The following is a 26,784-nucleotide window of genomic DNA, read 5'->3' as shown; positions in this document are numbered from 1 at the left end:
TCATTTACCAAATACTTTTCTACATTTGTTTTATTAATATATCTTCCTGCCTTTGACTTTGTCTTTAACTGGAAACAATCTGAAATATTGGCCTATTTCTCCTTCCAAAGTCAATCACAATTTTTTTTACAGAAAAAAGGACACTTGTCAGATAGTTCTCAGTCTTTTATTACTGGACGTCAGACAGTTTCTCTGTGAAATGGAGAGAATGAGTGGGAGATGAACAACCTTCAGTTACATGCAGAACAGTGATTCACAGAAAGACAGAAGGAAGATGACACTGGATCTAAATCGGGATTGGAGTTAAGGTACCGGTAATTTAATTTGCCCTAGGTAAGCAATCTATGACCAATTATATACTGGATGTGCTGTATTACTACCAACGATTTCCTAAGCTGTTTTCTGTGTGGTAGAACGTAATTGCTCTGTTCTCCGTCTGTATGTGTTGGCAAAAACAACTGAGGAGCGGAGCACACTGGAACACTATCCCACCAGATCCTAAAATACACTCAAGATTCTGAACTACTGGAGCTATGCTGTTTCAGTGTTCAAGCTTTCCACACTCATTACGGTGAAGAGCAAAGGTCAGGGAAAATGAAGACAATGAAGGTCAAAGCAATACAGCAAACAGTATCGGAATAGCATGCAAGCTGGCTGTCACCAAATGAGATAATGTGGTCGATCATAAATGTGACCTCTTGAGCAGTATCACTGCCAGGTCTAGAAGATGAATCAGAACTGAACAGAGCCAAAGGGGCAGACAAAAAAAAAGACATTTTTAATAATAATTAAATAGGACAAGAGGATATTCAAACTGGAAATGAATGCATAAATAAATATATTAATATTGACTTTTAATAAATAAACAGAGCTCGCTTGACATTTTGAAGAATAGAACCGATTTAAGTACATTGATTCTTGGCGCAAGGGTCTCATCTGTGCAACTCAGTCTCATGCAGTTAATGTCAACAACCAGTAGTGAATAAAATAAAATCAAACATAGAGAAAATAACACTGTTCGAGTTACTCAAAGAAGCACTGTCTTAAATTGACAGTAATGACTGTAGAAGTACAATTGGGTAAACCCTAAATTATTATTTTTGGAGGGCAGAAACATAGGTGCAAATTACAGGTGGCTTTTACAGACTAGAAAACAATGTTTCCTTTTGTGAGTGTTTTGTGTTGGTTGACATATGCTCTTGCTCGAAAGGTCTTAGATATTTATCAGTAGATAGACTAAGGGGCTATGCAATGAGGGCGGTAAAATATTATTTTATTCCAACAACCTACGTAACTATACATTATTTATTCTGATATTTGTAAAACCGTGAGCATTTGTAAAATCCCTTTTTCACATCCAGTCATTATTTATCAGTATTTACAGTTTGTCATCTTTGATTGTGGTTTACAAGGATTTGTAGGTTTATAATTGTTATAGCTGTGTTTGTCGCACATTCATTTGACTGGCCTCTTGTGCTTCTGTCAGTACAGTTTGCCAGCTATTGCCAAGAACGGTCACAATATTTATTGTAAGGCAAAACTAACTTCAACCTGTACAAATGTGACCGATTTGTCCTAACTGGGAGAAACATTATTGGATATAGGTTGTTTCACACAGGAAACTATGGGTTCAACTGAGGATAACTTTGTTGTTCACATTTGGCACAGATCCTGCAGGTCTATTGATTTACCAGTATTATTATGTGCAGATTTGCAAGCCCCATAAGTGTGTGCCTATATCTCATTAAGCCTAGTGTAGATAAAGCACTCTGTCAAGACAAGGCAGAGGATACTGTAGACCAGCTCAGACACACATGCGGTAATAGTGAAGGTGGATAATTAATGCCTTTAGCTGACAATCTATCTATAGAGTACACTTGGATGTGCGCACAGAGGGAGCACCACATAACATGGCCCTTAAACTTGGGTGACTGCCTTTGCTTCTCTTTTTCCTTACTATTTTGTGATCACTGCTTCATCAACTGACGTCATACTTGAATTTCACCGTACTGCACCGTAGTACCATAATGTAAGCAATGCTGTCCCCTCTCAAGCTGTTTGTCAAGGGGCATAGGGAACACATACATACACACAAGGGGCAAAAACCTGATAATTCAGGCAGGATGTGCTGTCATACTCTCCATGTGGTTTAACATGAGTGAAACTGTGCAATGGGATCGAATAATTTAGCGATGTGTTGGCAATGCCAAAGTAAACAATTGTGTGTGTATTCCTTGTATTCTTTATATTAATATAAATACAGTAGTTGCATCATTCATGAATTTGCACCAAGGAGGATTTCTCAAATAAACCTCTTTGTTAAATAAATATTTACATGTGTCTTCAATTTTGGGATGGCACAGTCAATAATGTTCTGTTTTTAAGTGCTTAGTTAAGCTTTTGAGATTTGGAAGGTCAGCATACTTCAGCACACAAGGGATCCATTGTTGTTATTTCAGTTATTTCAACTGAATGGGCAACTTTAGTCCATGAGTGAGGGTGACACTAATATATATGACAGAAGCCCAACAGTGAAAATGGAGGCAAGTAGTCAGTAGTTTTGAACTAGAAAGAAAATGCATGTAAACACCCAAAACAATGGAATAAAATTAACTCAAAAAACTAAAATTGCTATACAAAAAAGAACATTCCTTCCCTTTTGAACCAGCGTTAAAATCAAGGTAAAATCCATTGTTCCGATTCTCCTATTTTGTTCGCACTAAAGAACTGGACGGTCGTGTTAAGATGTTCGGTTCAAGTTGGAGGTCGGGGGGGCAAGGGGGTGTTCGGGGGGGCCAGTGTTCTGGCTGAAGTCTTCTGACCCTTTCGAGGCAAGGATTCCTGACCTCATCTATGTGCAGAATGCAGATCCACATTGAACAACAACCATTCTCTTCCGTCTTTTCAAGCGGTTACAGTGTAACGAGTTCCATTGGCATTCACCATTCCTTTGAACATTGTGCTGTCTCTCATGCCTGCACACCACTGATATAGTGTCCCTTCTGCCGTCTCTCCCTCCTTCCATATCTGTTTTGTGTTGGTGTCTGCAACACTTAAACCTGATGAGTATTGCCATCTTGAGATAATCTGTGCTTTAATATGATACATTATAACTGCTTTAATTCCAATAGTAAAAGTATTTAGCTTTTTCTTTTCATGATTAAGACATTAATACTGTTTTGCTCTGAGGAAGAGTGTCTGTCTTCCTCTCTCAGAGTCCACAGCCAACCACCTGGAAAAGAGAACAGAGCCATGCTGACCAAACTGCACACATTGTATTAAGTATATATTAGTCTTGATTAGCGTTCTCAACCTAACAAACTAACTCAACTGTTATGGACCTTTTGCATTGAATACGTGAAGGCTTATTGAACAAAATTCTACGCTCATACAATGTATTGATAAATATTTAATTATATGATTAAATAAGTGGAGTCAGGTGGCTGAGCGGTGAGGGAGTCGGACTAGTAATCCGAAGGTTGCCAGTTCGATTCCCGGTCATGCCAACTGACGTTGTGTCCTTGGGCAAGGCACTTCACCCTGCTTGCCTCGGGGGAATGTCCCTGTACTTACTGTAAGTCGCTCTGGATAAGAGCGTCTGCTAAATGACTAAATGTAAATAATAAAAGATCCTCAAAACAACAAGATACGAGTTATTTTCCAAACAAGAGCATGATAGTAAGCCAGAGACACCTGACTGGAACAAAATACTTTCTAGATCATTGTTATTTTTCTTCTTACTTACCCTTTTCTGAGGAGACACTGTCAAATCTCCACGTTAGGGTCTGTGAATCCTTTTTTCCCCTCATTAACAAGGACAGGTTTTTCTGTCCTGGTGTGCCAAACGAGTATCTGCAGAAAAAGAAAATAATACATGTGAAAAGACAGACCTCACACACGCACACACTAGCACAGTTGGTATAATGCAGACTTCTTCCCTCCTCCACTCTTCCCTTCTGTGTGGGCAGCATACACTCTACTTCACAATATCTACTTACGTATATAAACGAGAATAGAACAGAAAGTACATTGTACCAAAGAGCAATATGAGTGTGTCCGCTTGGACATTTTTGCTAGACTGCAATTGAAGGCTTTGCTGACTCTCAATTGTTTTTATTCCAGTTAGTTAAACCTGCTGGGAGGTGTCAAGGACCTCACCAATGCAACACAAATGGACTTGGTATGGACTACCCAATCAATAAGAATCTAAATGAACAATAAAAGAGCTGTTTTAGGCTCGTTATTTGGGAAAGTAGGAAAGCCTCGTTATTTTGGGGACATCACGGGTTATGATCAAGTGTTTGGTTTGATTTAGCCATGAAAACCAGACACATGCTTAACATAGTGGCATACTCCCTGTATATTCCCTATAAAAAGTGTGTGAAGCCCATTTTCATCAACTACTGCTTATTGGGGCATCAGCACCTTTCATCTCCACTGCCACAGCCATGAATAATGCATGGAGTGTGTTTTAGATGCGCCACAAGCTCACTCCCACTTCACCCAGGTGTAGGAAGGGTTAATAGCCACACTTTTGTCTGAAGACATCTATAAAAAAAGAGGAAGATCACATCCCCTTCTTACTTTCCCATTTCATCCTACTTCCCTGTTTACACCACTGAACTCTGTACTACCCCAGCCCTCAGTTGGCTGTCCCCCCAACCCCCTTGCCCAATCCCATATTTGGGTGTGCTCAAGCCTTTGGCGAGAGCACAACCTTTGTTCTCTCACATATATATTATTATTTTTATTTCTTTTTGCCCCCCTAAAACTCAGTCAATATTTGGCCTACATAGACAACGTAGGTGTCAAAAGCTTCGTCTTGGTAGCGATTGAGTTGCTTCTATTGGAATTTACGTTCCGTTGCATGGTTTAAGCTTAAGTTAAGTTTTTGTGGCGAAAAGTGAAGCTAACGGTGGCTAATTTGCTAGCCACAGTCACTGACGTTACTAACGTCACTGCGTCACTAACGTCACGAAAACACGCGTGACTACCTTTGCCAGAACATTCGTTTAGCATCTGTTAACTTGGGGGATAGCTAGGCTAACTATAGCTTTACTGCAAGGCAGCTGCAGAAACGCCACAAGAAAAGAGGCCAGGGTGATAACTATTTACTCATTTTACTTTGTGATATGACACACAATTGTGATGTGTAATGTACAATATAAGCTGATATTATTAAGGAAGTACATCTACTTTCGGAAACAGTAGTCTACTATTTCACTGAAGTATTAGCATCATGACATTAGCCTGTGTTGCCCGGGCAACACATACTACAGTGGTCTATGATGTAGCGTTATCTGTTTTCAATCGTTAAAATAAACATTCCTCACATATACATTTTCGTTGTAGGATTTATTCTGACATTAGAAAACGATTTGTTGGTGAAATTACCATTACCTGTGGTTTCAAACCAGTGTAGCTCACTGCAACGCTGTAGCTTACGCGAGACACACTACTGTACAAAAACATCTACACTAAACAGCTGTTTAGGAAGTCAAACGGCGACAGAACATGTTCGGTACTCCCCTTACTTAAATCAAAAGTCTATCTAACTACTAACCTGAACTTCATTGCCACAGCCTAAACGTTGTCAATCTGTTCATGAAAATAATTAATTTCAGCTTAAACCGTACAACGGAACGTTAAATCCAATTCAACCTACGCAATCGCTACCAAGACGAACACAGTAGTAGTCTAGTACTGTACCGTAGTAGTACAATTTACCGGGGCAGCTTCTCCACACAGGGCTATATCGCATTTTGCGTTGTTACTGACAATGATCGCTACCACTGAGCTTTTTATGAATGAGCGATTTTCCACTAAATAAATGTCAAGCTTATTTACGTTTTGGGGGGCATATTTTCAGTTAGCAGATGGTACTGTTTGAATCGCGATTCCATCTTCTACTGCCGGGTAACGTCGTAGAATAATCTTCAAAAGGGGTTCTTTATTAATGAATGAATGCAATGAGTAGGCTAAATGCCTGAAAATATCATGAGAAGGGAAAAACTTAAAATGACGTTTAAGTCATAGAGATTAGGTCAATTTTTACACCGGTCTGCCCAATTTATTCGTTTTGTTTCAACGATGAGGCTGCCTCTTGCAGGGGAAATGAGAAGACATCTATTTCATTCTACACTTCACTCGTATTTTCAGTTGTAAATGAGCAGCAAAAAAAAAATGCTTTTAAATCTATGTCATCTTTATAAATAATAAGTATGCATTTTTATATAAAATATACAGAAATATCAGTTGTAAAAATGTCATTCAAAAACGGACCCCTGTGCAACCGACGCAAGCAAGCACACCCTACAATTTCCCCAGAAATTGTACCCTCTCTAGTTGTATGTGTTCCTCCTAGAAATGCTGTGCTGGACCAAAAATGATAATCAGCTCAATATCCCCCTAATGTCTAAATCCCATGTGTGCCAAAGTGTGTCTATGAGAGTACTCGCTCATAGACACAATGTGTGGAAGGGTGTGTCTTTGTGAGAGTACGAGTTTGTGTGTCTGTGTGTTTTAACTAAAGGTGGTGGAATATGTGTATAAGCATGTGAGAGCCTGTCTGTCTGTGAGCGAGAGAGAGAGAGCTTGTGTGTGTGTGTAAGAGAAAGAGAGAGAGAGCCTGCGTGTGTGTGTGTAAGAGAGAGAGAGCCTGTGTGTGTGTGGGTGTGTAAGACAGAGAAAGAGAAAGAGAGAGAAAAAGAGAGAGGGCCCTATCTTGCACCCAGTGCAATTGACTTTGTCAACAACGCAAGTATCATTCCTAGTTTGCACTCGACGAAAAGCAGACTTTTCCCTCCAGAGACGCACGTCGGCAAATTAGGGAATGACCTTGCGCTCCCGGGGACATAGATTTATTGTATGGCTGTGTTAAATTTCTTTCATGTCAATGATTAAAAAGATTTTCATGAGAAATCTCTATGTATGTGAACTTGATTTGTAACAATTGTGGCCATTTCCTCCCACGCCTGTTTAACCGAAGCTAATTTGGGTGGGTTTCTTCTCCAATCCCAATCAGAATCAGAATTTGGTTTATTTGCCATGTAGCCTATGTTACACAAACACAGAATTTACTGTGGCAGGAAAGGTGCAAACAATAAACATATACGTGTCTGAAATTAAGTAAAAAAATACAATGGTTAAACAAATTCAAAGAACTAAACAGTTTAAAAATATAACAATTTAAAAAATACAATATATTTAAAAATAATTATAATAATTTTAATAAGCAGCATGAGTGGGCAACTTAGTGCAATGAGAAAACTGCTCTGCCTTTCCTATACAATGTCACTTCTCTATCTTTTACGGCCCTGACTAGAACGTCGGTCTCCTCGGCTGTGAACCGCTCCTGGCGTGCGCCTGGCAAATCCGCCGTTATAATAGCAATTGTTTTTTTGCACGTTACGCCCAAACCACACCCATTAGTAATGTAGCTACTTCAGACCAACCCATTTTAGAAGTCATTTATCCCGCCGGTATAATAGCAACAGCGCCAGAGTCCCGCCCACAAAGTTACTGGCGCTTTGCGTTTTGATACTTGCGTTTCAGATTGTTAAAATATGGCGCAGAGAGTGGTGGTGGGGAGCTAAGCCTGACCTCGCTGACTTTCCTTTGCCCAGGGAGAACCTGAGCCGCTCAGACCACAGGCGGAAGGAAACATGCCGGAGGTGGAGTGGGCCGTGGAAAAAGTACAACACACCTTGAAGTGTTTTACTGTACAGTGTGTCTGTGTGGGTTGTGTGTGATGAGACGTGGACAGGGCCAGTTACCTAATAGATGCAGCAAAACATTTCCAGCGCCAGTTCAGGAGAGTAGGAAGTTTGAACTGTCAGAATATTGATTACTCGGCTTCCACAAGAGGGATGGCGCATAGTCAATGCCTATAAGGTGAGTATTTTTTCTTCATTTTTTTTATGCCAGAGATGGAATAGGGGGATTATATAAAAAAACATTAAATGAACTCTGGAAAGCAATCCACATCTCCTTTTGCATGTCCTTACCTTAGTGCAATTAGCTGCTTTAGGCTCCAGGTCATTGAGAGTGACCAGCTCTCGGAGTAGGCTGCTCTCCTGGTAGCCCCCCTTGACCCCCCGCAGTTTAAAGTAGGCCTGGGGTTTGAAGAGGATGAGGCGCAGGTTGATGGCGAAGCCCGCCATGTCGATGGCAAATGGTCGATGGGGGTCGAACACCGTCTTCCAGCCATACACCTTTCCTGCTGCGTTGACCTTGGGCGACTCGTAGCGTAGCCCGCCCACGAATGCCACGGGCCACACGGAGACCTTTCTGGTGGACCTCATCTACAGATCACAAGAGTCGGACACGGGTTTGACATCAAACCTAGCAAACACGCCTGCTCATTACATCTTGAACCTCTCATTTTACCCAGAGGTTTAGGTTTCAAAAACCTCCCACACTACATCTCTCAAATCTTTCTGATAATTAGTTCACAAATAGAGACACTTGGCATCATGTATCGTACAATTTATTTTTGGTTTGGATTTGAAGACGCTTTTTTTTACACCTATAACACCAAAACAAAATAGTCACCGGTGAGCTACAGTCCAGTATGTGTGGGGAAAGAAATGATATGTGTGTGACAGGCACCTTCAACACACTTGCTCTCTGCCTTAAGTAGTGTAAATGTGGACAGAGCCCAAGAGGGCCTGGAGGAGCTGGGGCCATTACACTGAGAGTCTGAGGAGCCGGGCTGTTGAGGAGAAGCTTGAGAGGTAAAGCCCTTTCTTTTGCTCCGAGAACTCCCCCATTTTGTCCTTTAATCTTCCAGCATCAAAAGCTCCTGTAGCAGCCTGCTCATTGTCGACTTCTCTGTTTATGCGCTACTGGTAGAGGTTGGAGACGCCCGGATCATAAAAGGAAACTTTTCTAATGAGGATGGGGAGGAGGAGGAGGAAGAGAACTGGCCGGATCATTTAGACACATGCGGTGCTGCAGGAATAATGGCACCGCAGTATCTGCTGTGGAAGTGTTTTTTGGGAAATGAAACGTGCGTGCCGGGAGATTGGTGGTGTCTGGGTGTGTGTGTGTGTGTTAGATAATGAAGGATGTGGGATTAGCCTGGTGTGTCTGTGTCCCTGTGTGGTGGCAGAATCTGATGAACTGCCATCAGCTGAAGGGATCAGAGAGGACGAGTGTGTGAACAGCATGGAGTGGGGGCCGGGGGTTTGTGGGAAGCCTCGGTTTTGGAAATGCGTTTGTGCCTTGGAGGCCGTGACTCCGCCAGCCACCCCGATAAGATCTGGCAGGGTAGTCCCACTTAACGAGCACTGGGAGGAAAGGAAGTGTGTGTGTGAATGTGAGTGCGTGCATGTAGTTATGTATGTATGTGTGTGTGTGTGTGTGTGTGTGTGTGTGTGTGTGTGTGTGTGTGTGTGTGTGTGTGTGTGTGTGTGTGTGTGTGTGAGAGAAAATGTGAGCTCCTCGCATCTTTGAAATCACCCTTTCCCAATGGTGATATTTTTCCTTTATCCCCTCAACTGCTTCCTGACTCTCTATGCTACCTCTCCTCTGCTTAAAATGATGTCCACAACTGACTATTTTTTTTCTCGTGAATGAATCAGACCGCCCAAGTGTCTTTTCTCTCATACTGAAATGTTAAAACGAACATTTCGAGGGCTGACAGCGAGAGGGATCTAAGATAAACCACTTCCTCCCTTGGTTTGCAGTTAAGCAGATGAAAATGAAAAAGAGACCGCCAACCAATTTCCTTCGTATTGGAAGTGTTTGGGCTGAATTACCCGTTGTCCGTGTGTCTATAAACTATTTCCTACTCCATTTACCAGAAAGGGAGTGAGAGGAGTCGCTGAGAAAGAAGCTTCTGTTTCTGAAGTCAGAGCACAACAAAGGCAGCTAGCAAACCCCAAACTCTAGTAGGAGAAGGCTTACGTCCACATTCATAAATCAATTTATGTGTCTAGATAAAAGTCAGAAATAGGATATTACTACCATGACTTGGACCCATACTCGGTACACACAGCTGTGCCAAAGTCTGGCCCACAAACTTGACTCCGAAATTTTCAAATCCTAACCTATTAGGATAGGTTTTACATTTACGTTTACATTTAGCAGACACTCTTATCCAGAGCGACTTACAATAAGTACAAGGACATTCCCCCGAGGCAAGTAGGGTGAAGTGCCTTGCCCAAGGACACAACGTCAGTTGGCATGACCGGGAATCGAACTGGCAACCTTCGGATTACTAGCCCGACTCCCTCACCGCTCAGCCAACTGACTCCCTTTTCACATTTGACATCAAAATGAACATTTTAATAAGTCTTGTACTGTGCAATAGCATCTTCTAGTAAGCCTGAATGCATTTCCTTGTCCCCTAGGAATGATGATTTTGAAATTAGATTCACCCTAGAGATGTTGTGAGCTGTCGTGGTAATGTGGGAGGAATGGCGAGATTGTCAGATTAAGAGATACCAGGCCATCCTCAATGAATAATTTTCCTTCATATTTTAAAGAATGCCGTTATCCTGAACTCACCAATTACAGTATTAGTCTGATGGTGTCTGCCCGAGATCTATTTTTCAGTTGGTTCCTAACAGAATGTATCGCAGAGCTTGGTCCTCCCTTCTTTAACAAATGCGATACAGTGTTTGGCTTTTTACCAGACATGTTTCAGATCATAAAGATGAGTTTAATATAATTTACAGAGACGGGAAGCAGTATCAACATGAATCGCCATCACATTAACATCAGTGATTTATGTAGTCAACTAAGCTAATGCAATCTCTCTATGAATAAAGGAAATGTTTTCTTTAAATGTGTAACTCGAGTGAGTTTGCCTCGTTGAGTCCCTAGTGCAAAAAGAGAATTAAGAAGACAGGTTAAAAATAGGTAGATGCTGCAAATGCGGTTTTGAAAATGCACATGAAAATTTGTGATGAAAGCTTAATAATTAATGCAACCCCTTTACAGGGATGTAGTTCAACTGTGGGAGATGCATATTTTATGAGCAATTCAAATGTCCACAATTTACAGCAGACCCTGACCATGTTTCTACGACACACTGCGTTTCCCCATGGTTTGGTTAAGTCTGAGTTGCCTCCAAAGAGACATTACTGTGGTGGAAATTCTCACATCTTTGCCCTGAACAGGCCCATCACCTCGTCGCGATTTCACGCATAATCATTAAAAGGCGGCCGGTAATGTTATATTTCATCTAGGCTTTGTGTGTTTAACCTTCGTAAAGCAATTGCTACTGACGATGTGACAGTGAATGGCAGATAGGCCATAGGCAGATAGGCGTTTCAAGGTGAGCAAAGTGCAAAGCTTGTACAGTATATCAAAGTTAATGCACCATTGAATCGGATTACAAAGCTACCTGAAGCAGTATGCAACAGGATGTACGGTATGCTAGCGTAGCCTTGTCTCCATAGTTGTGACATCTACCTGGAAGTAGGTCGATGAGCATGGCTGATACTGCACGGTCAGCCGGAAAGTATTTGAAGTACCAAAGCCAGACTGACTCTGGGGGGGTCTATCTATCCGTCAACCAAGAGACAGGTCAGCCCCACAGGGTTGTTACTCTGGGCCATAAACAGACCCCGCTGGGGGAGGTGATGGAGGGCTCCTGGCAAAGTGCACTTCGCCTGATTCCCAGGGAAAGGTAATGACTGGCTCGTCAATACAGAGTGAAAACCATTTACCACAACCTCTCTCACACTGACAAGACCTGAGGCTGTTGATAATCTAAAGCCCTTGCCTTCTACTGTGTCCATTTACAGAATTCTGTGTCCCACAAATATCTACTGGTGAAAGGCATCAACATTTAGGCATTAATTACAAGTCCAGGCATCTAAACTTATAAAAAGCTTGCGTTGATCTCTACGCTGACCTTTATAGTTCAAGGCAATAAACATATTTAAGTTGGATCATCAAAGGGAAATATACTTAATCAACGATTGTTTATTTTAACAGTCATATTGATAAGCCAAATTGTTTTGGATTCGCTTTCTTTTGTGCTAACTAGTGGCAGCAGAGGATAGCCTGGTTGAGGACACAAAAAGGTTGGAGAACGAAAAAGCTTGAATTCTGCAGATGCGCTGAAGAAGCCCTTGAAGTAGCCATCTTGAGGGGCTGATTCGTTTGGATGTCAAAAGCCTTGACAGGCACATTGGATCATCTGCATTGCTCCCCCCCTCCCCCTCTATAGTCTCGCCATAGTGCGTTGTGTGAGGTGATGTGGCTTTGGCACTGCCAGGTGGGCACTACACACTGGTAGGTCAACTCAATTAGTCACAGCCAGATGTTACCCAATGTGATGAAAATAGATTTAAGTTGTGTGATTAAAAATTAGCTTTCACCGCTAATGTTCGGCCACATGAGGCCACTGTGACCCTTGAACTTTCACTGACCTCCTCGAACAGCTCCAGGCTGTAGGTGTTGTCGTCATCTGCAAAGTACACGATGCCAGCTTGGCTGCTGTTGGCGTTGAAGGTCTCCCGGAGCCAGCGCAACGCCAGGTTCCTCTGCATGGTTCCCCGGGGGATCCGCGGATCTCTGGTGTCCCCCCTCAGCTTATAGTTTCTGGGGGTCTCCACGTTGAGGTGGGTGTAGTTGAGCCCCGTGTCCCGGAGGAGCCGGGTGACCAGGGGCGTCCTCCTCTGGGAGTCCTCCACCAGGATCCAGTGCAGGTTGGGGACGTGGAGGAAGGTGTTGGCCAGCCGGGTGAGCTCCGCCTTCTGGACGGCCCGGCTGTAAGTGGGGGTGATGATGTGGATGGTGGGCAGCACGTCGGACCAGGGCGGGGGCCGCGTGTACACGTACTCGGTCCTCACCACCTCCACGATGTCCTTGTCCGAGGAGCAGTACTCCTTGGAGTCGGAGGCCTGTCCGCCCTCCTTCCTCCCCTCGGCTCTGTCATCTGCAGGGTGGGATAGAGGAACACATGTAAGGCATTAGCACGCCCTGGGGCTGCCCAGTGGATCCTTTCAAGTGACGCGGAACCAAGAGACCCGTGTACCTGCGAGTCGGTGTCGATGGACTGCAAGCCTCTCTGGTATGATAAAGATCTCTTTTACTAGGTGGTGACAGGCTGCAAAAAGCAAAAGCAGGCAGCGTGAGAGGACAGTCACATCTACAAGACAGGCTCGGAGACCCCCCCCCCCCCCCCCCTGAGGGGCTGACCCTGCTGTTTACCTACTGAGCCAGCCGCAAAACAACCAGTTGGGCGAGAGAGGGAGTTTGTTCCAGTATAGATATGATAAGGTGATGCCCGTGGTCTTTCATGACAGATAGAATATAGTTAGCCGATCGTTAAGATTGTAAATTCCCTCAGTCATTGTGCCGCAGCTACTAGCGATCTTTATGGCTGCTCAGCTCGAGAGCCATTTGCTCCTCACACATAAAGGGGATATTTCTGTACCACACAGATTAACCCAGTCTTACAATGGCCAGATGTTCAGAGATGGCTGCCAGAGAGTCTCTAAAGAGCCAAAACCGCTTGCTTCTTTTAAGACAAAACAAAAATCGGTCCTGGAAAGGGTTTGTGTGAACTTGCTTTCTTAGTCTGTCACCCTTCACCCTGATGTTGGGAGGTAAGGATGAAGAAGAAGCTGTATTGATTTACTGTCCCCCTAATTTGTTTTTTTTCAGTGTGCAGCATGCCTGACATTTCAGACTGTGGTCTCTTGGGAGTAACATTGAGTCTGAAGATAATGACTAAAGCTTGTGTACAGTATGTGGATAAATACCTCACTCACGTTCACAAACACACACACAAACACACACACACACACACACACACTGCACACATATACGGGCCATTCAATTAAACAAGCCTGGTAACCATATAGGAGAAGAAGTTCATTTAGATGTTGACTAAAGGACTTCAGAAATTCATCTAATCTCCATTGGATTTGAGAAACCACTATAGCTCAATAGCTAATCTGAACAATCTAAACAGCCCTAACTGTGAACTGATTCTAATGAAACCTTTCTGACTGATAACTAGGTTCTAGTCATTTTAGCAATGGATCTTTCAGAAAGATAATAATTACTAGTTTATGAAATCATTACATGATGTGTAAAGATTACTAAAATGAATCAGTGATTATGTTCAAGTGCTTCTAGGAGCGAATGATTTACGATGAACAAGTGTTCCGACTTCAATATCTCATTACGCTTAAAGCATGTTATGGAGGACATAAAACGATCAAGATGAGTATTGGTTTACCCTTTCGGATGGCGAGCAGCGGCGCGATCGCGCTTTGGTGCCAAACGGTGATGAGCAGAGTCCACGGTAACACTATCAACACGACGGCAAGAATGTCTCTTCTCTTCGGCATCTCCAGGATTAGTCTTATGCCTCGTCATTACCTACAGAAAGAAAGCATTAGAGGAGGAATTTAAAGGGATTATTTAAGGAGTTTAATAATAGTGAGAATTCAATTCAACATTTCTGTTAATATCTCGTTTCCATTCTGTGCGTGTCAATTCGCTGTGTAAACCGTCCATTTGGGTACCGTGCTTTCAGGCCAGGACTTAATTTTCCTACTGTGAATGCATCTGAATCCTCCATAAGACATAGACAGTAAAAGCCTTCCACTACTGATAAAGAATTGGGTCAAGAAGAGTTTTAAGCAGTTGTATGCTTCAGTGGCAAGTGCAGTTAGAGAATTATGCTGAGTTCAGTCACATTTAGCACCCATCATTTCATACCCATTTGTTAAAGAATTTAACCGCATGGGTCTTCCAGTGATTAAAGGGATGAATGCATGTCTTTTGTCCAACGTGGAGATGATCTGGATTTGGTTTAAGGTACATAGAAAACAAACAAACAATAAAGAATGCATTTTTATCTGCTGTCGTTCAGTAACAGCAAGCTTGTTTTACAGGATCCAGCTTGAGGCTATCACTGGGACCCCAAGGACACTGAACAACGCTTGCTTGTATTGCGATAAACAACTTGTTTGAAAGAGGCGATGAATCCTCACCCACGGTTATAACAGGATCATGGCACCATCGGGGACACACATCCGGGGGGGGCACACAGTGTAGGAGAGGCAGTGTGGTGGAGTCCTCAACGACATCTTAGCCAAACATGCTTCTTCTTCCTGTGGCAGACAGGAAACACCACCCCAGGACCTGCCGGCGAGTGACATGAGGCTTAGTCACCGTGTGACAGTATTAAATACTAAATCATCACTCTATGGAGCTGTCTGACTGTATGTGTGTGTGTGACATATATAGGTCAAACCCTCAAAGAGCTGAGCTCAATCGAGACAGTTTTATCTCAGCGAGCTAAGGTCAAGTGTCAGCTCAATAAGTAGTTAGTCAAGAGTCAATAGGAACCTACATAGTTTACAACCACTTTCTAGCTCCATACGCATTCACATGCTCGTTCTTTTCTTAATTAATCATAAACGTCTGACCTCAGGAAAAGAGAAAGAAGGAGGACATCTCACACAACAAGGAATTTTAATTAGGCCAAACCACAGTCTGGGTTAGAAGCAGAATCCCTCATTCTCAGTATTCTGCAGCTGGAAGAACCTTGCTGCATTTGTGCTCACTGACTGAATGCTAATATGTAAATTACACATGGGATGCTTTGCCTCGTTGGCTCTGTTTTGTATTTCTGTCTGTGCCAGTGACATGTTGTTTTCATTTCTGCTTCAGAAACAGGGAAGAGCACAGCTACAACCACATGGCTTGCCAAGTGTCTGGTGCTAGAGACCATCCAAATGAAACAATTAGCACGGTGCCTCATCCAGAGATATGGGAATGAAGGCTGATGTCTACCACATAAACTCCAATCTGGGTTGGGATGTCTGCAGACGCTTTTTGATGTAAGATCAAATGAGCTGTAAAGATGTTTTATTTAATTTTTTTGCTTGCAGATATCAGCAGGGGCCGGTCTTGATGTTATGAGGCACAGCAGAAACGCAAATTGCATCTGACCCCATAATTCCGAAGGGAGGGTACTGTTTTTGTTTGATGTGCAAAATATTTCAAAAACATATCTTCTCTCAAATGAACTGACACATCCTTTTGTTGCTGACAAATTTACGTATGCATCTGAGCATTCAGATCAATCAAACGAAGGCAGATAGAGAGATACTCTCTAAGCCTACTCTCAACTAAAGAAATGCAAAGGACAACCCTATCTGACGTTCATAAACTGGTCTTGCGTAGGGCAACTGGCTGCCGTTGGATATTAACACAAGCTAAATTCAGAAAAAGAAAACAATGACCACATGGTTGAGAAAACAGGTGAACAGGTCCATATGCTACAATGCTAACAACGCATGTGTGATTTGAAGATTTCTTGCCAGTTCCAACGTGCATTGCAATGTGACAAATGAGTCTGTTCGTGTGACAAACACAACCAGTGAAAATTGAATCCTCCCAGAGCTCCCTCTTCCCAACAACAATACAAGGACAACAATGGATGATAATTACAGTCAGTGAAACGGCCTAATGTATTTCAAAAGCACATTTCTTGATTATCCACATTAAAAAATCCAGAAAGCTAATTAACCTTCCTGATCTCACATCTCATCGACTGGAGACCAGCAAAGGCTAAAATCCTTGACCTCCACCTGATGGCTCACATGAGGTGGTGTCTCACATCCTCCCCCACTACAAACAAAGGGATCTGGTCTGCCTAGCCCATGTGTGAGGCATAAAGAATACAAAGTGCCGTTTGACCAGGAGACGGCCACAATCAATGACAGAGGAGGCTTGTCAGGTTCACATCAACAGCAGCTAACCAGCCGTGAAGGCAGCACCTGCTGCTGTTTAAATAGCATCGCATCAACAATGTGTTGTCAACGGAGGTCTCACTGATGGTGAACTAACAGTGTACGCTGTGACCTTTTAGGGGGCCTCCACTGTTTGCAACAACAGGGAGGGGTGCAAGCAGGAGGAGGTTAAGCGAGCACCACTGTGGTTGAGAGTACAGTAGAGAGTACTTACTTGTGGATAAAAATAAGAAATAGAAGTAAGGACAGGATATTTCTGATATTTTTTCCAAAGTCATTGATTCAATGCTCAAAAATCATCCGGTTGAAAAACACCCATTCTGGGCAGTTTACCATGAACCAGTTTGGGGACTGAATGGACCGATTCACTTTGTCTTTTCAGCTTAATTGCAAATGTGAATATGTCCAATTTCCGCAAATAACTCACAGTTCCGATTTTGCAAGGACACGCTGAAATCATTATGGAGTAAGTTCCGCTCGCTAGCCAATCAGTAGCCTTGTTCATTGCTCACACTTCCTCTGCCTGAATCCGAGTGACGAGCCAGTGTCTTCAAAGGCACAAGGACGGGGCACGTTTCCAAGGCTGTAATGGAGCTTGTCTCTGACTTTTCAGCTCCCTTGGCTCCCATCTCCTCATATTTCTAGGAGGCCAATAATAACCCCATCTTTTCCTACCCGCTTCACTGTGGCATCTTGTTGATCCTCTCCCTAGTCAGAGAGAAGAAGATCCACAGAGGAAATATAATGTCAGGGTCTGTCCAATCAGTCACTTCTTTTCAGGAATTTATTGGTCTCGTACCAGCTTGGCGGGGGGATGGAACCCTTTTCAGTGACGCCTGGGAAACTCTGGGAAAGAGGGGCCGGCGATAGGTCATTATTATCGATGTTCCTGTCACAGCCCGAAAAACAGCTCTGCCCCGAGGTGTCATTAAATGTGAAATCCGAATTTTCAAGGTATTGATTCAAATGCCCTTAATTGCTTTTGAAACGGCTGAGAGCGTGGCCTTTTTTCCCCCAACTGCTTTGCTTTTCATTGCTCTCTACATTGGCCTTGTGTTGAACTTACAAGGAGCAGTCAGAGCAAGCAGAGAATGTGATGTGCCATGCCCTATTAGGAATGTGAGAATTAAGCAGTCATTGTAAACAATATGTTTTCCAATACAAGTACAGACACTATAATGTACAGGATGTGTCTCCCAAGCACATCTACATGTGACCTGGACTGTTTGTGTGTGCAAGTGTGTGTGTGCTTGAGAGTATCACGTAATACTGCAAAATCAATAGTCTACTTCCCCCACAAGCTGAGAACCTGACTTAGACAGGAACAGAACACACAGTTTTCAGTACAGTAGACACAATAGAAACACCTCAAATAAAAAGAACAACTATAATCCAAGGGCATCAACATGCTCTAACACAGCCATCATAACTATCATCACTGTCCAGGTAGACATTTGAGGAGTGTAAAAGATTTCCGGGGGAAATACGTCAATCAATTTGTGGGCTCACCTCTGGTGTCAAATGTAAGACACCTAACCATGAAGCAAAAGGCTATTATTCATTCAAAGATACTGTCGGAGTGTGAAAGGGCTGTTTAACCTGGCTCTACCTCCCTCACATCGCCTGCCATTTCTGGACAGTTGTTATCTACATTCCTGTTGTAGCACTGTCTCATAGGTAGACTGCACCAACGATATTGTTTATGATGTTACACTTCTGTTTTTATTACACTGTACCACGTAATATTGTAGTGGAGATGCTATTGTTGCACTGTGCCTTGTAAAATACAGAATTTCCTTGACTATAACCACCAATATGTACATGTACATTCAACATACAGCTCTACAGAAATTGTGTAATCAAACTGAGACAACCTTCAAGCTTGCTTACCAGGAACACTAATTCACCTGCCATATGCAATTTGTAATGTACATGACTTCCCAATAACATGCAATGAAAAACAATACATCTTTTACAAGTGTGCTTATTGGGCACAGCGCTAAACATGGCCTCAATTTTACTGGCAGACAGCCTATTTAGATTTATACTTTCCCCTTTGCTAAGCACAAGGCTAGCACAAGGTCCACTTTAACTCTGCTTAATAACTTAATCAGTTCCCAAAGAACGGTCGGTGGTGCACTTTCTCCCCATTGATTTAGATGAGAGTGTTTTATTTCTGTAAAAGTTAACGCAAGCCATTTGTGCCCTGGTGCCGCCCTTGATTGATAGTGAGGGTCCAGGCAAGAGTAGGGACAAGTCACACTCGATGAAAGATTTAGAGGCGCCAGTCACAGCAGGTTATTCTGTGCTGATAACCACACAGGCCAGGCTGTCTACCACTTTCCCTCTAATTTATGTACTGCAGAAGAGCCACCCCGGGCACGTCCCCTAACCTCCAAGCCCAGGAAGGAGCACTTACTGCTGGGTCGCCAAGCTCAGGGAGGTCCCCTGTGCTGGTGGAGAGACTGGCACTGGGACCTCTTTGTTTAAGGTTGTGGGGAGGTCATGCCACTTCACGCCCCAGTGTGCCCCCTCAGTGGCACTAATGAACAATTGAGAGAAGGAAATGTCGAGCTGTGAAGATCAGAGGGTATAGTCATTCACAGTTCACTGAATAGACCTGACCCCAAGTGACATCTTTGTCTCTTGTCGTTGATGTCAAGACGGAACAAAGCCATCATCAAATCCAGCGTGGTCTTCTCAGAACATGCCATTGTGTATGTTCGATTTGTACACCCACACCTATTGACTTACCTATAAAGAAAAAAAACAATATGGCTTCAGTACTGTTATTTAATGCTGACTCCCATCTTTCCGGAATAGGAGTATTGTATTTTTGAGATCTAATTTCCCAGTGTGAAGCTGAAGGCTACAGAATGCTGATACTTGTTTCCCACCGGAGACACTGGACACAGCTTGTTTAGAAATGTTTTGCCACCTAACATTGAAAGAACGTAAGATGAATCTCATATCAATGTTTCATTGCCAGTCAGCATTGCCCAGTCTATGGTGCACATTTTTTAATTGCATTTGAAAATGTCCAAGTTTGACCTTTCACTCAACATATCATGTCTTATAAAGAATATTATTCAGGGAATATTTCATGGACTTCAATATTATTTGGGACAATTATAGTTCACTGTGTGAATTCATGTTTTGGGTAACAAAACTAGCTTTGTGAAAGCTGTCTAGCACCAGCCCTCAACAGGGTGGGTTTAAGAGCTGAGTATGCTGCCTAAGGCTTTCACAGCATTCAATGTAAAGTGCTTTAACAAAAGACCAATTCAATTTAAGTGAGGGTCAAGGGTTAGAGACTACAGGCCTCCTAGATTCTTAGCCAATTAAGTCTGGCCTCCTGAGTAGGAGTTTAGGCACTAACTAACACTCCCCATCCAGTCTAGTTCATCCACCATGTCCTTCTCTAGCTAGCCCTACATTAGCTCTATTCTTCCCTAATGAGGGGGAGATGATACATTCTTCATATAAAAGATAAGATTCATAGAAGTCAAAGTCCTCCCAATTATATGCCTGCGTAGAGAGAAAAATATATAATTATGAATTTGATCGTCACTAATTAAACCAGGGGGGATTCATGCAAGGCTGAGATGGCGCAAGTGTTTTTGTTTGGGTAGGGGAAATAATTGGTTTAGGAATGATAAGAGGGAAAGAGTGGTCCGGGAACAGACCAAATATGGGGGTTGGCGTAGCTCAAGGCAAGATTTCTAATAGCAGTTACTCATAGTTTTTTGAGAAACAGTTAGAATATGTGCTGAGGAAGGGTTGTATTATTTTTTAATCATCTGAGCTTTCTGGCTGTTGTATGGGATCGGAATAATTACACAAATGCGGATAGTTTAACAACAAGAGAAAAAGCCTGATGTTCCTATGTCCAGGACTGACATGTAAAATGTTAGTAGTGTTAAGGGTTGACCAAATTACACAAACTGTACTGTTACTGTACCTCACTGCATATTTCTTAATTACATAATTAATCTGACTGTCAGCATGTGTTATTTCCCTCCTTGCTGTCATTAGCTTTGAACCTGCCAGCAAAAAGTCAACCCTCAAGAGTGAACTAATTTGTGGTGAAATTTCATTTAATGGCTTTGGTAATTAGTGGGCATACCAGTTTATTCCTATATGTAACAATTTTCTTATTAAAGTCCTTTGGTGATTTTTATTGCATTACACCTGATAACACAAAATGTTTTCTCGTCATAAAAAGTATACAGTCAAAAGAAGGTAATGTTTTTATACTGTAATCTTTAAAACGTATAAGTAGCATTATATCACATTGTCTTCAACCCAGATGGGTGTGGTTATGTGCCTTGAATAAAATATTGACGTCATTTAAGTTTGGACACGTGTCTCAGAGACCATGAAAAGACCTCTGTCTTTCAGCAACCCAACAATAGGGGTACTCTGTTGTCTAGACCATGTCCTTCACTTCCTTGAATACCATTTCACTAACCATTTTAGTGTCTTCTTATCTAAAGGTCAGAGAAATGTCCCTGTATCCCCAGTTCCTAATACTGTAAGCACAACTTCGTACAACACAACATCGTATTTTGACTATTAACCGTAGAAAATGGTATAGCATTTCCATATTGTGCTGAGTAAGTAGTTCCCCTAATTGTAATAAATAGATTGCCAATACATATCTGATTTGAACATCTTAAAACATTCATCCACACACAGGAGTTTTATGCCTGCTGCAGCTTTTTAACATTCAAGAAGCATTGACATTTAAAACTTTGGTAAAACGCCAAGTAAGTGTCATGCTTATTAAAACTGCTAATGAAGAAGACCTATTTGTTTTGCTGTTCAAAGGCTTCAACTCAACATGACTCAGCCTAAATTCGATCTCTTTTCTGAGCCTTTGGCATTTATAAGCCTATATCTGCTCACTGCTCTCTTTGCCCCCTAAACTTATCGACTGCCCGGCATATTTTGTCATCCCTTTTACCTCTGCTGTCCTGGTACATCGCAAGTGCGCTCCGATACAGAGAGTCATAGTCAAAAGTGCTCCGGGGTACAGAAAAATGACACGCAGCAAGCACTGTTGACACAGCAAGTCTGCACCTGCTGATGCTACATTGCAGTTTGTCTCTGACTTTGTTGGACGATGACTTTGCTGAGAGCACCTCAGTGACTTTGACAGGGCGCTTTGGTAAACAAGCTCAAGAACTATTCTCAGATATAAGATCCTGACATTTTTTGCGACATGTTTAAGACATTGTTAACAACATTAGGGGAGTCAGACGGCTGAGCGGTGAGGGAGTCGGGCTAGTGATGTGATGGTTGCCTGTTCGATTCCCAGGCGTGCCAAATGATGTTGTGTCCTTGGGAAAGGCACTTCACCCTACTTGCTTCGGGGGGAATGTCCCTGTACTTACTGTAAGTCGCTCTGTATAAGAGCGTCTGCTAAATGACTAAATAATGATGAGGCTACAGTATGCCAGCATATGTAACTAAGACAACACAGGTCAGAATCATTTGAGATCAACAGCATGAGGGGCAACACAATTATTACTTCTTCTTAGTCTCTCTAATAAATTAAGTAGCTGACTGGGGGCAGAGAGAAAACCAGGGTGTTTGGCAGCAGACAGACTAAACCATTCTTCACCCACAAAGGATAAAAAGCGTTTGGGGGGGGAGGGGGGGAAGGGGTAACAGTACCTCTAATGAGCCCCCCAGGGGATGCCATATTACATATGGAAATGGCCCCAATTATGCCATCCAGCCTTGAATTCCTGTGGAAGGAGGATGGAACGTTTCACGTTAGCGAAGTGTAGGGGGGGGGGTATGGCTGTGACCACAGCAACTACAGGCTTGATCAGGTGTCATCAGGGCTGCATTCAGCCGTACGATAGCAGACCTCTGATTCCTCCCTGCCTCTCCTAAGACCCCCTGATTGCTCAAATCAATGGATATTTTTCTCCTCTGCTATGAAAGTCACATTATTGGAGTGATTTGCATTCTGACTTGTTTCGGATGTGTGCCCTTGAGAAAAAACTGTCTTGTGAAGCTTAAGATGATGCCTCATCATCATGCAGCGCACCCATCCTTTTTGCCAGATGCTTATTGTACAAAATGCATATGTTTACATGTCTGTCTGGGTGCAGTGATTAGTAATTCTAACCTTAGTCTGGGGCATTATTCACTTGAAATGCTCTGTAAATCCTAATTGTAATCTGTTCCTGGACAGTGACAAGTCATATTGGCAAGCTTGCATGACCGATTAGTGTAAAGTCTGCCTCATAAGCTTGATGGACCTCAGGACAAGTGACCCCAATCACCCCTTCACCTTTGAGTTAACAGCGACTGTAATGGTTTCTAGCTGTGTCATTTGATTGAATGCAAACTGTAACACTGCAGCAGACAGCTTAGCATTCATCCAATTACCATAATGTAATAGTGGAGTACGTTCAAGGGCGTTGTGTGCTCACTGACAATGTTCACTGTTCTAAGTGTGCTAAGGCGGTGAAAACATTCAATCTAGCTCTCATTTCATGGCGAAATAATTTAGAAGACGGCACAGGCAAAGCAATTGCTTCCTTTATTTCTTCTGCCATCATGTGTACAGTGTACCTAGCAAAGAAGAGGAGTTTGTAGTGCCTCACAATTGATAGAAATTCCTGCTCTAATTCGCACAGCAGATACAGATACAGATTGATGGCACGAGGCAGATGTAGGGAAATACTTTTCTCGAGCTTGACAATTCTCTGCTGCACTGCTCACAAAGTTAAGAAAGGAAACAACTCTGTAAAGATGCAGCTGCTTTTCCCCTTTTGCTCATGAGCTCTTATTATTTGTGGTAGTGTGTGCGTGTGTGTACTTGTGTGTGTCCTGGCTATTTTATATGCTGTAAGAACCAGAAGTCTCCTCCAAAATAGTAAACTGAGGCAAATAACTTGGGAGTTCTTGATCCTCATGTTCAAGTGCTGTTTCTAGGGGGTTTAGGGTTAGGGTTCGAATTTGTGTTGGTGTTAGGGATGGTTATAGGTTTAGAAAGTTTAGGGTTCAGTTTAGGTTTGTGGTTCAGATTAAGGTTAGGGTTAAGGATTTAGGGACTGGATTGTAAATCCCCACATAGTACAACAAACTATTGTGAAACAATAGTTGCTTTCATTGCATTCCCTTAAATCCCCTTTAAATTCTAAATACAAAAAAAGGTTATTGAAAAGTTCAGTTCATTTGCCAATATAAAATGCACATACAAGGCCAAACATCTCGTTGTGTAGCCACTTCGATAAACATGTTTCACTGTCACATTTCTATGGCAGCGTTGTTTGTGTGGACTACGTTGAGACCCACTTGTCCGGCCACGGCTATGCCTTGAGTACTGTTTTGCTGTACACTCTGGAGGCAGTGTGGCTGGGTTCATGGCTTACATGACTGCATACTGAGTTTGTAAGACCATTAGAGGGACAGGAAGAATTAGTGACTGCCTTCAGGGCAGAGAGGCAAAAAGGGGGTTTGTTGCTGAGGACAAGCCAAGCTCACTTTCTAGAGACTTCTAGAAACAAGCCAAGCAACTAACAGCCACTTCCCCTGGGACAAAAAGTTGAGAACACTAAATTCCAGAACAGTACACTTTGTCTTTCTCTTTGAAAAAGTCTTCCCTTTTAAACTGATGCAGCGAATGCAACATTCTTTAGTTATATCCCGTCCTTGCTCGGTATGCACAACCCAGACGCCTCACAATCACTCGGGGCCTGAGAAGCGAACACTTGTTTTCCAATCCAAGAAAGCGTTCACGGTGGTGGCCATACGTTTAGCCAGAAAACAGAACAGCGAAATTGCTTCAGCGAATAGTGTTACTGCTGTATTGCCGCGGGCACGAGGCTGCTGAAGACGTTGGGCATCCATCTCCGGGTGTCCCCACGGAGATTGAGAAAATCTGGGAATATCTTTTATTTTTCTGTTTCAGATGTGCCGGTCTCTTTCACCCAACCCCCTTACCGCTGGTTGGCCCAGGGTGCTCTGATGAGGGCAGTCCGGGTCCAAGTGGACCGAGGAGGGCCGTGTCTCGGCTCAGGTGTCATCGGCTCATCTTATCAACCAGGACTTACGGGTGGGATGGTATACTGACTGTAGAGGGACAAGCTGGAGCTGCGCTTAAAAATATCTCCAGACAAGACAGAACTTTGTTCATCATGTGGTCCAAGTGGATTTGCTGGGATTCTACAAAGAATGCTTGGAATTAGACATTGTCTGGATGTTTAGAGATCATGCTAACACTAAATGTAGTGATACCTTTCTGTTGAGAATTGAGTGAAAGTCACCCATGCAAATACTATAACATGCATTTAGCATGTGCTGCATATGTGTCCTGTGTATTTAGTTGTCACAATGTATATAAATCCCAATGGCATTACTGTGTAGACTAGAAGTGCTTAGTGGGGTTCAGAAATAGGATTTTTCGTTTTTTTTCTCAAGCGTTTCAGATGATAACTATGCAGTTGGCAACAATTGCATCATGGCAAAACTGAGTACTAATCTCACAGTATACAATGGAACTGAGTTTTCCTACGCTATCATACAGCCTAAGAATTTGTCTCTCTCAGTCAAAAAATCCATGTGTTTATTCTAAACTGTACTCAAGCCCTATAAATTAAACCATGCTGTATGACACAATTAAACATTGCAGCAGGCCATTCCAATTCCTGGTCTTGTTTTTGCACTGGAGGACAGAGGTAGCCAAAGAATGTGTTCAAACTTTTAAAAAGGAATCACAGGTGAGGAGATGGATGTGAGGAGATGGTCGTGGGCTCACTGTGGATCACTGAGCTGAAACCTAGATGCTGTTTGTGATGGAGCTCCATCACTTGTGGGCTTCAAGGTGCGGGAAACAATAGGTGAGTTCTCACTCAATAATGGATGTTCCGATTTCTTGTTCTACAAAAACATCTGTCTCTCGCATGTTTACCATCTAGGTCAAGGACAACAATGTTTTTGTTTTTTCAGAAGCAAAATATGGGCAATGCAGTTTAGGCTTATAGCAACAGAGCACCATATAGCGTAACCTAATTCAAGGCGTAAGCAGGTTTCAGTATGACAGATGCGATTTGACAAAAGCAATGACACAAGTGTTTGTTCTCTTTCCCAACCAACGATTGGCCTCTCTGTTGGTTTGACCCCATATATTTCGATCAAAGACACAAGAGCCAGCAAAAACATGCTCTGAATCTGTCTGGCAGCTTTAGTATGTGTGGTGTTAATTAATAAGAGTTGTAGAGGGGTTGCTGGCAACGAGGATGTAGTACGCTCTCTGTCATTCTCCCTTCACCTTCTCTCTCCTCTCTCTTTGTCTCTTTTATGATCTATCTCTTTCGGTCTGTCTCTCCAGCGCTCAATGGGGGCGGATGTGTCTCTGTGGCCCTCCGTGAAGCTGGAAAGGACATCCTCTCAGTTTAATTCAGCTCAACCCCGGTCTCCTGGTGCTCGGAGACACAGCGTGTGTGACAGGCCTTTCAGAGGGAGGAGTGAGGGAGAGAGAGAGAGAGAGCGAGATAGAGAGAGAGACAAAAGACTCATCACCATCTGTGTGCCAAGAGTCTTTCAAAGTGTCATTGGCCTGGATTGGCCCGATTGAAAGAGTTGATCTGGACCTGGCAGCAGTTGTGACAGCCTATACAGTCATGATGAGAGGCTGTGTTTCTCTATGCTGATTAGTACGCCTAATTGAACTTACTGTCTTTTAAGGTATTAGGAATGTATTATATGATACCACGTAACATATGTTCAAACATCCCTGACATTTAATGGAGAGAACCGACAATGTTACATTTCTATTCTTACAATACATTTACTCTGAAGTGTGTTGTAATACAGGACGTTAACCAAGGAAAACATTGCAGGATGTGCTTTCCGTAACACTACATGAAGGTTTTTTACTGCAGGTTAACATACTGTGCCAGCAGGAACAATACAGAACGTTCATTCTCCCCATATTCCTATTTAAAAAGCTCCCATGCTACAACAGTGGTGTTATCCCAGGGCACAGTGGTAAAAATGTTATATGTAAGTTGTATAAACCTGTGTGCGA

General features: G+C 42.7%; 1 protein-coding gene across 4 annotated transcripts in view; it reads right to left on the bottom strand.

Moving 5' to 3' along the window:
* Positions 1-152: 152 nt before the first annotated feature.
* b3gat1a (beta-1,3-glucuronyltransferase 1 (glucuronosyltransferase P) a) overlaps positions 153-26,784 on the bottom strand; it is a 54,480-nt gene continuing 27,848 nt past the window's right edge. The window contains exons 3-10 of one of the 4 annotated variants that reach the window (XM_067246598.1): positions 14,967-15,117; positions 14,692-14,774; positions 14,207-14,349; positions 12,995-13,066; positions 12,387-12,895; positions 8,007-8,303; positions 3,746-3,852; positions 153-3,232 (exon numbers count right to left, since the gene is read on the bottom strand). In XM_067246598.1, the coding sequence (XP_067102699.1) occupies positions 3,766-3,852; positions 8,007-8,303; positions 12,387-12,895; positions 12,995-13,066; positions 14,207-14,318 (1,077 nt within the window). In that variant the 5' untranslated portion in view covers positions 14,319-14,349; positions 14,692-14,774; positions 14,967-15,117 and the 3' untranslated portion in view covers positions 153-3,232; positions 3,746-3,765. The remainder of the gene's footprint in view (positions 3,233-3,745; positions 3,853-8,006; positions 8,304-12,386; positions 12,896-12,994; positions 13,067-14,206; positions 14,350-14,691; positions 14,775-14,966; positions 15,118-26,784) is intronic. The other 3 variants (XM_067246601.1, XM_067246599.1, XM_067246600.1) reach the window with 3 other exon arrangements.

Source organism: Osmerus mordax, chromosome 11 (genome assembly GCF_038355195.1).
Source record: "Osmerus mordax isolate fOsmMor3 chromosome 11, fOsmMor3.pri, whole genome shotgun sequence".
Lineage (NCBI taxonomy): Eukaryota > Metazoa > Chordata > Actinopteri > Osmeriformes > Osmeridae > Osmerus > Osmerus mordax.
Note: the sequence above shows the minus strand (reverse complement) of the source record. Positions and strands in the feature narration are given on the sequence as shown.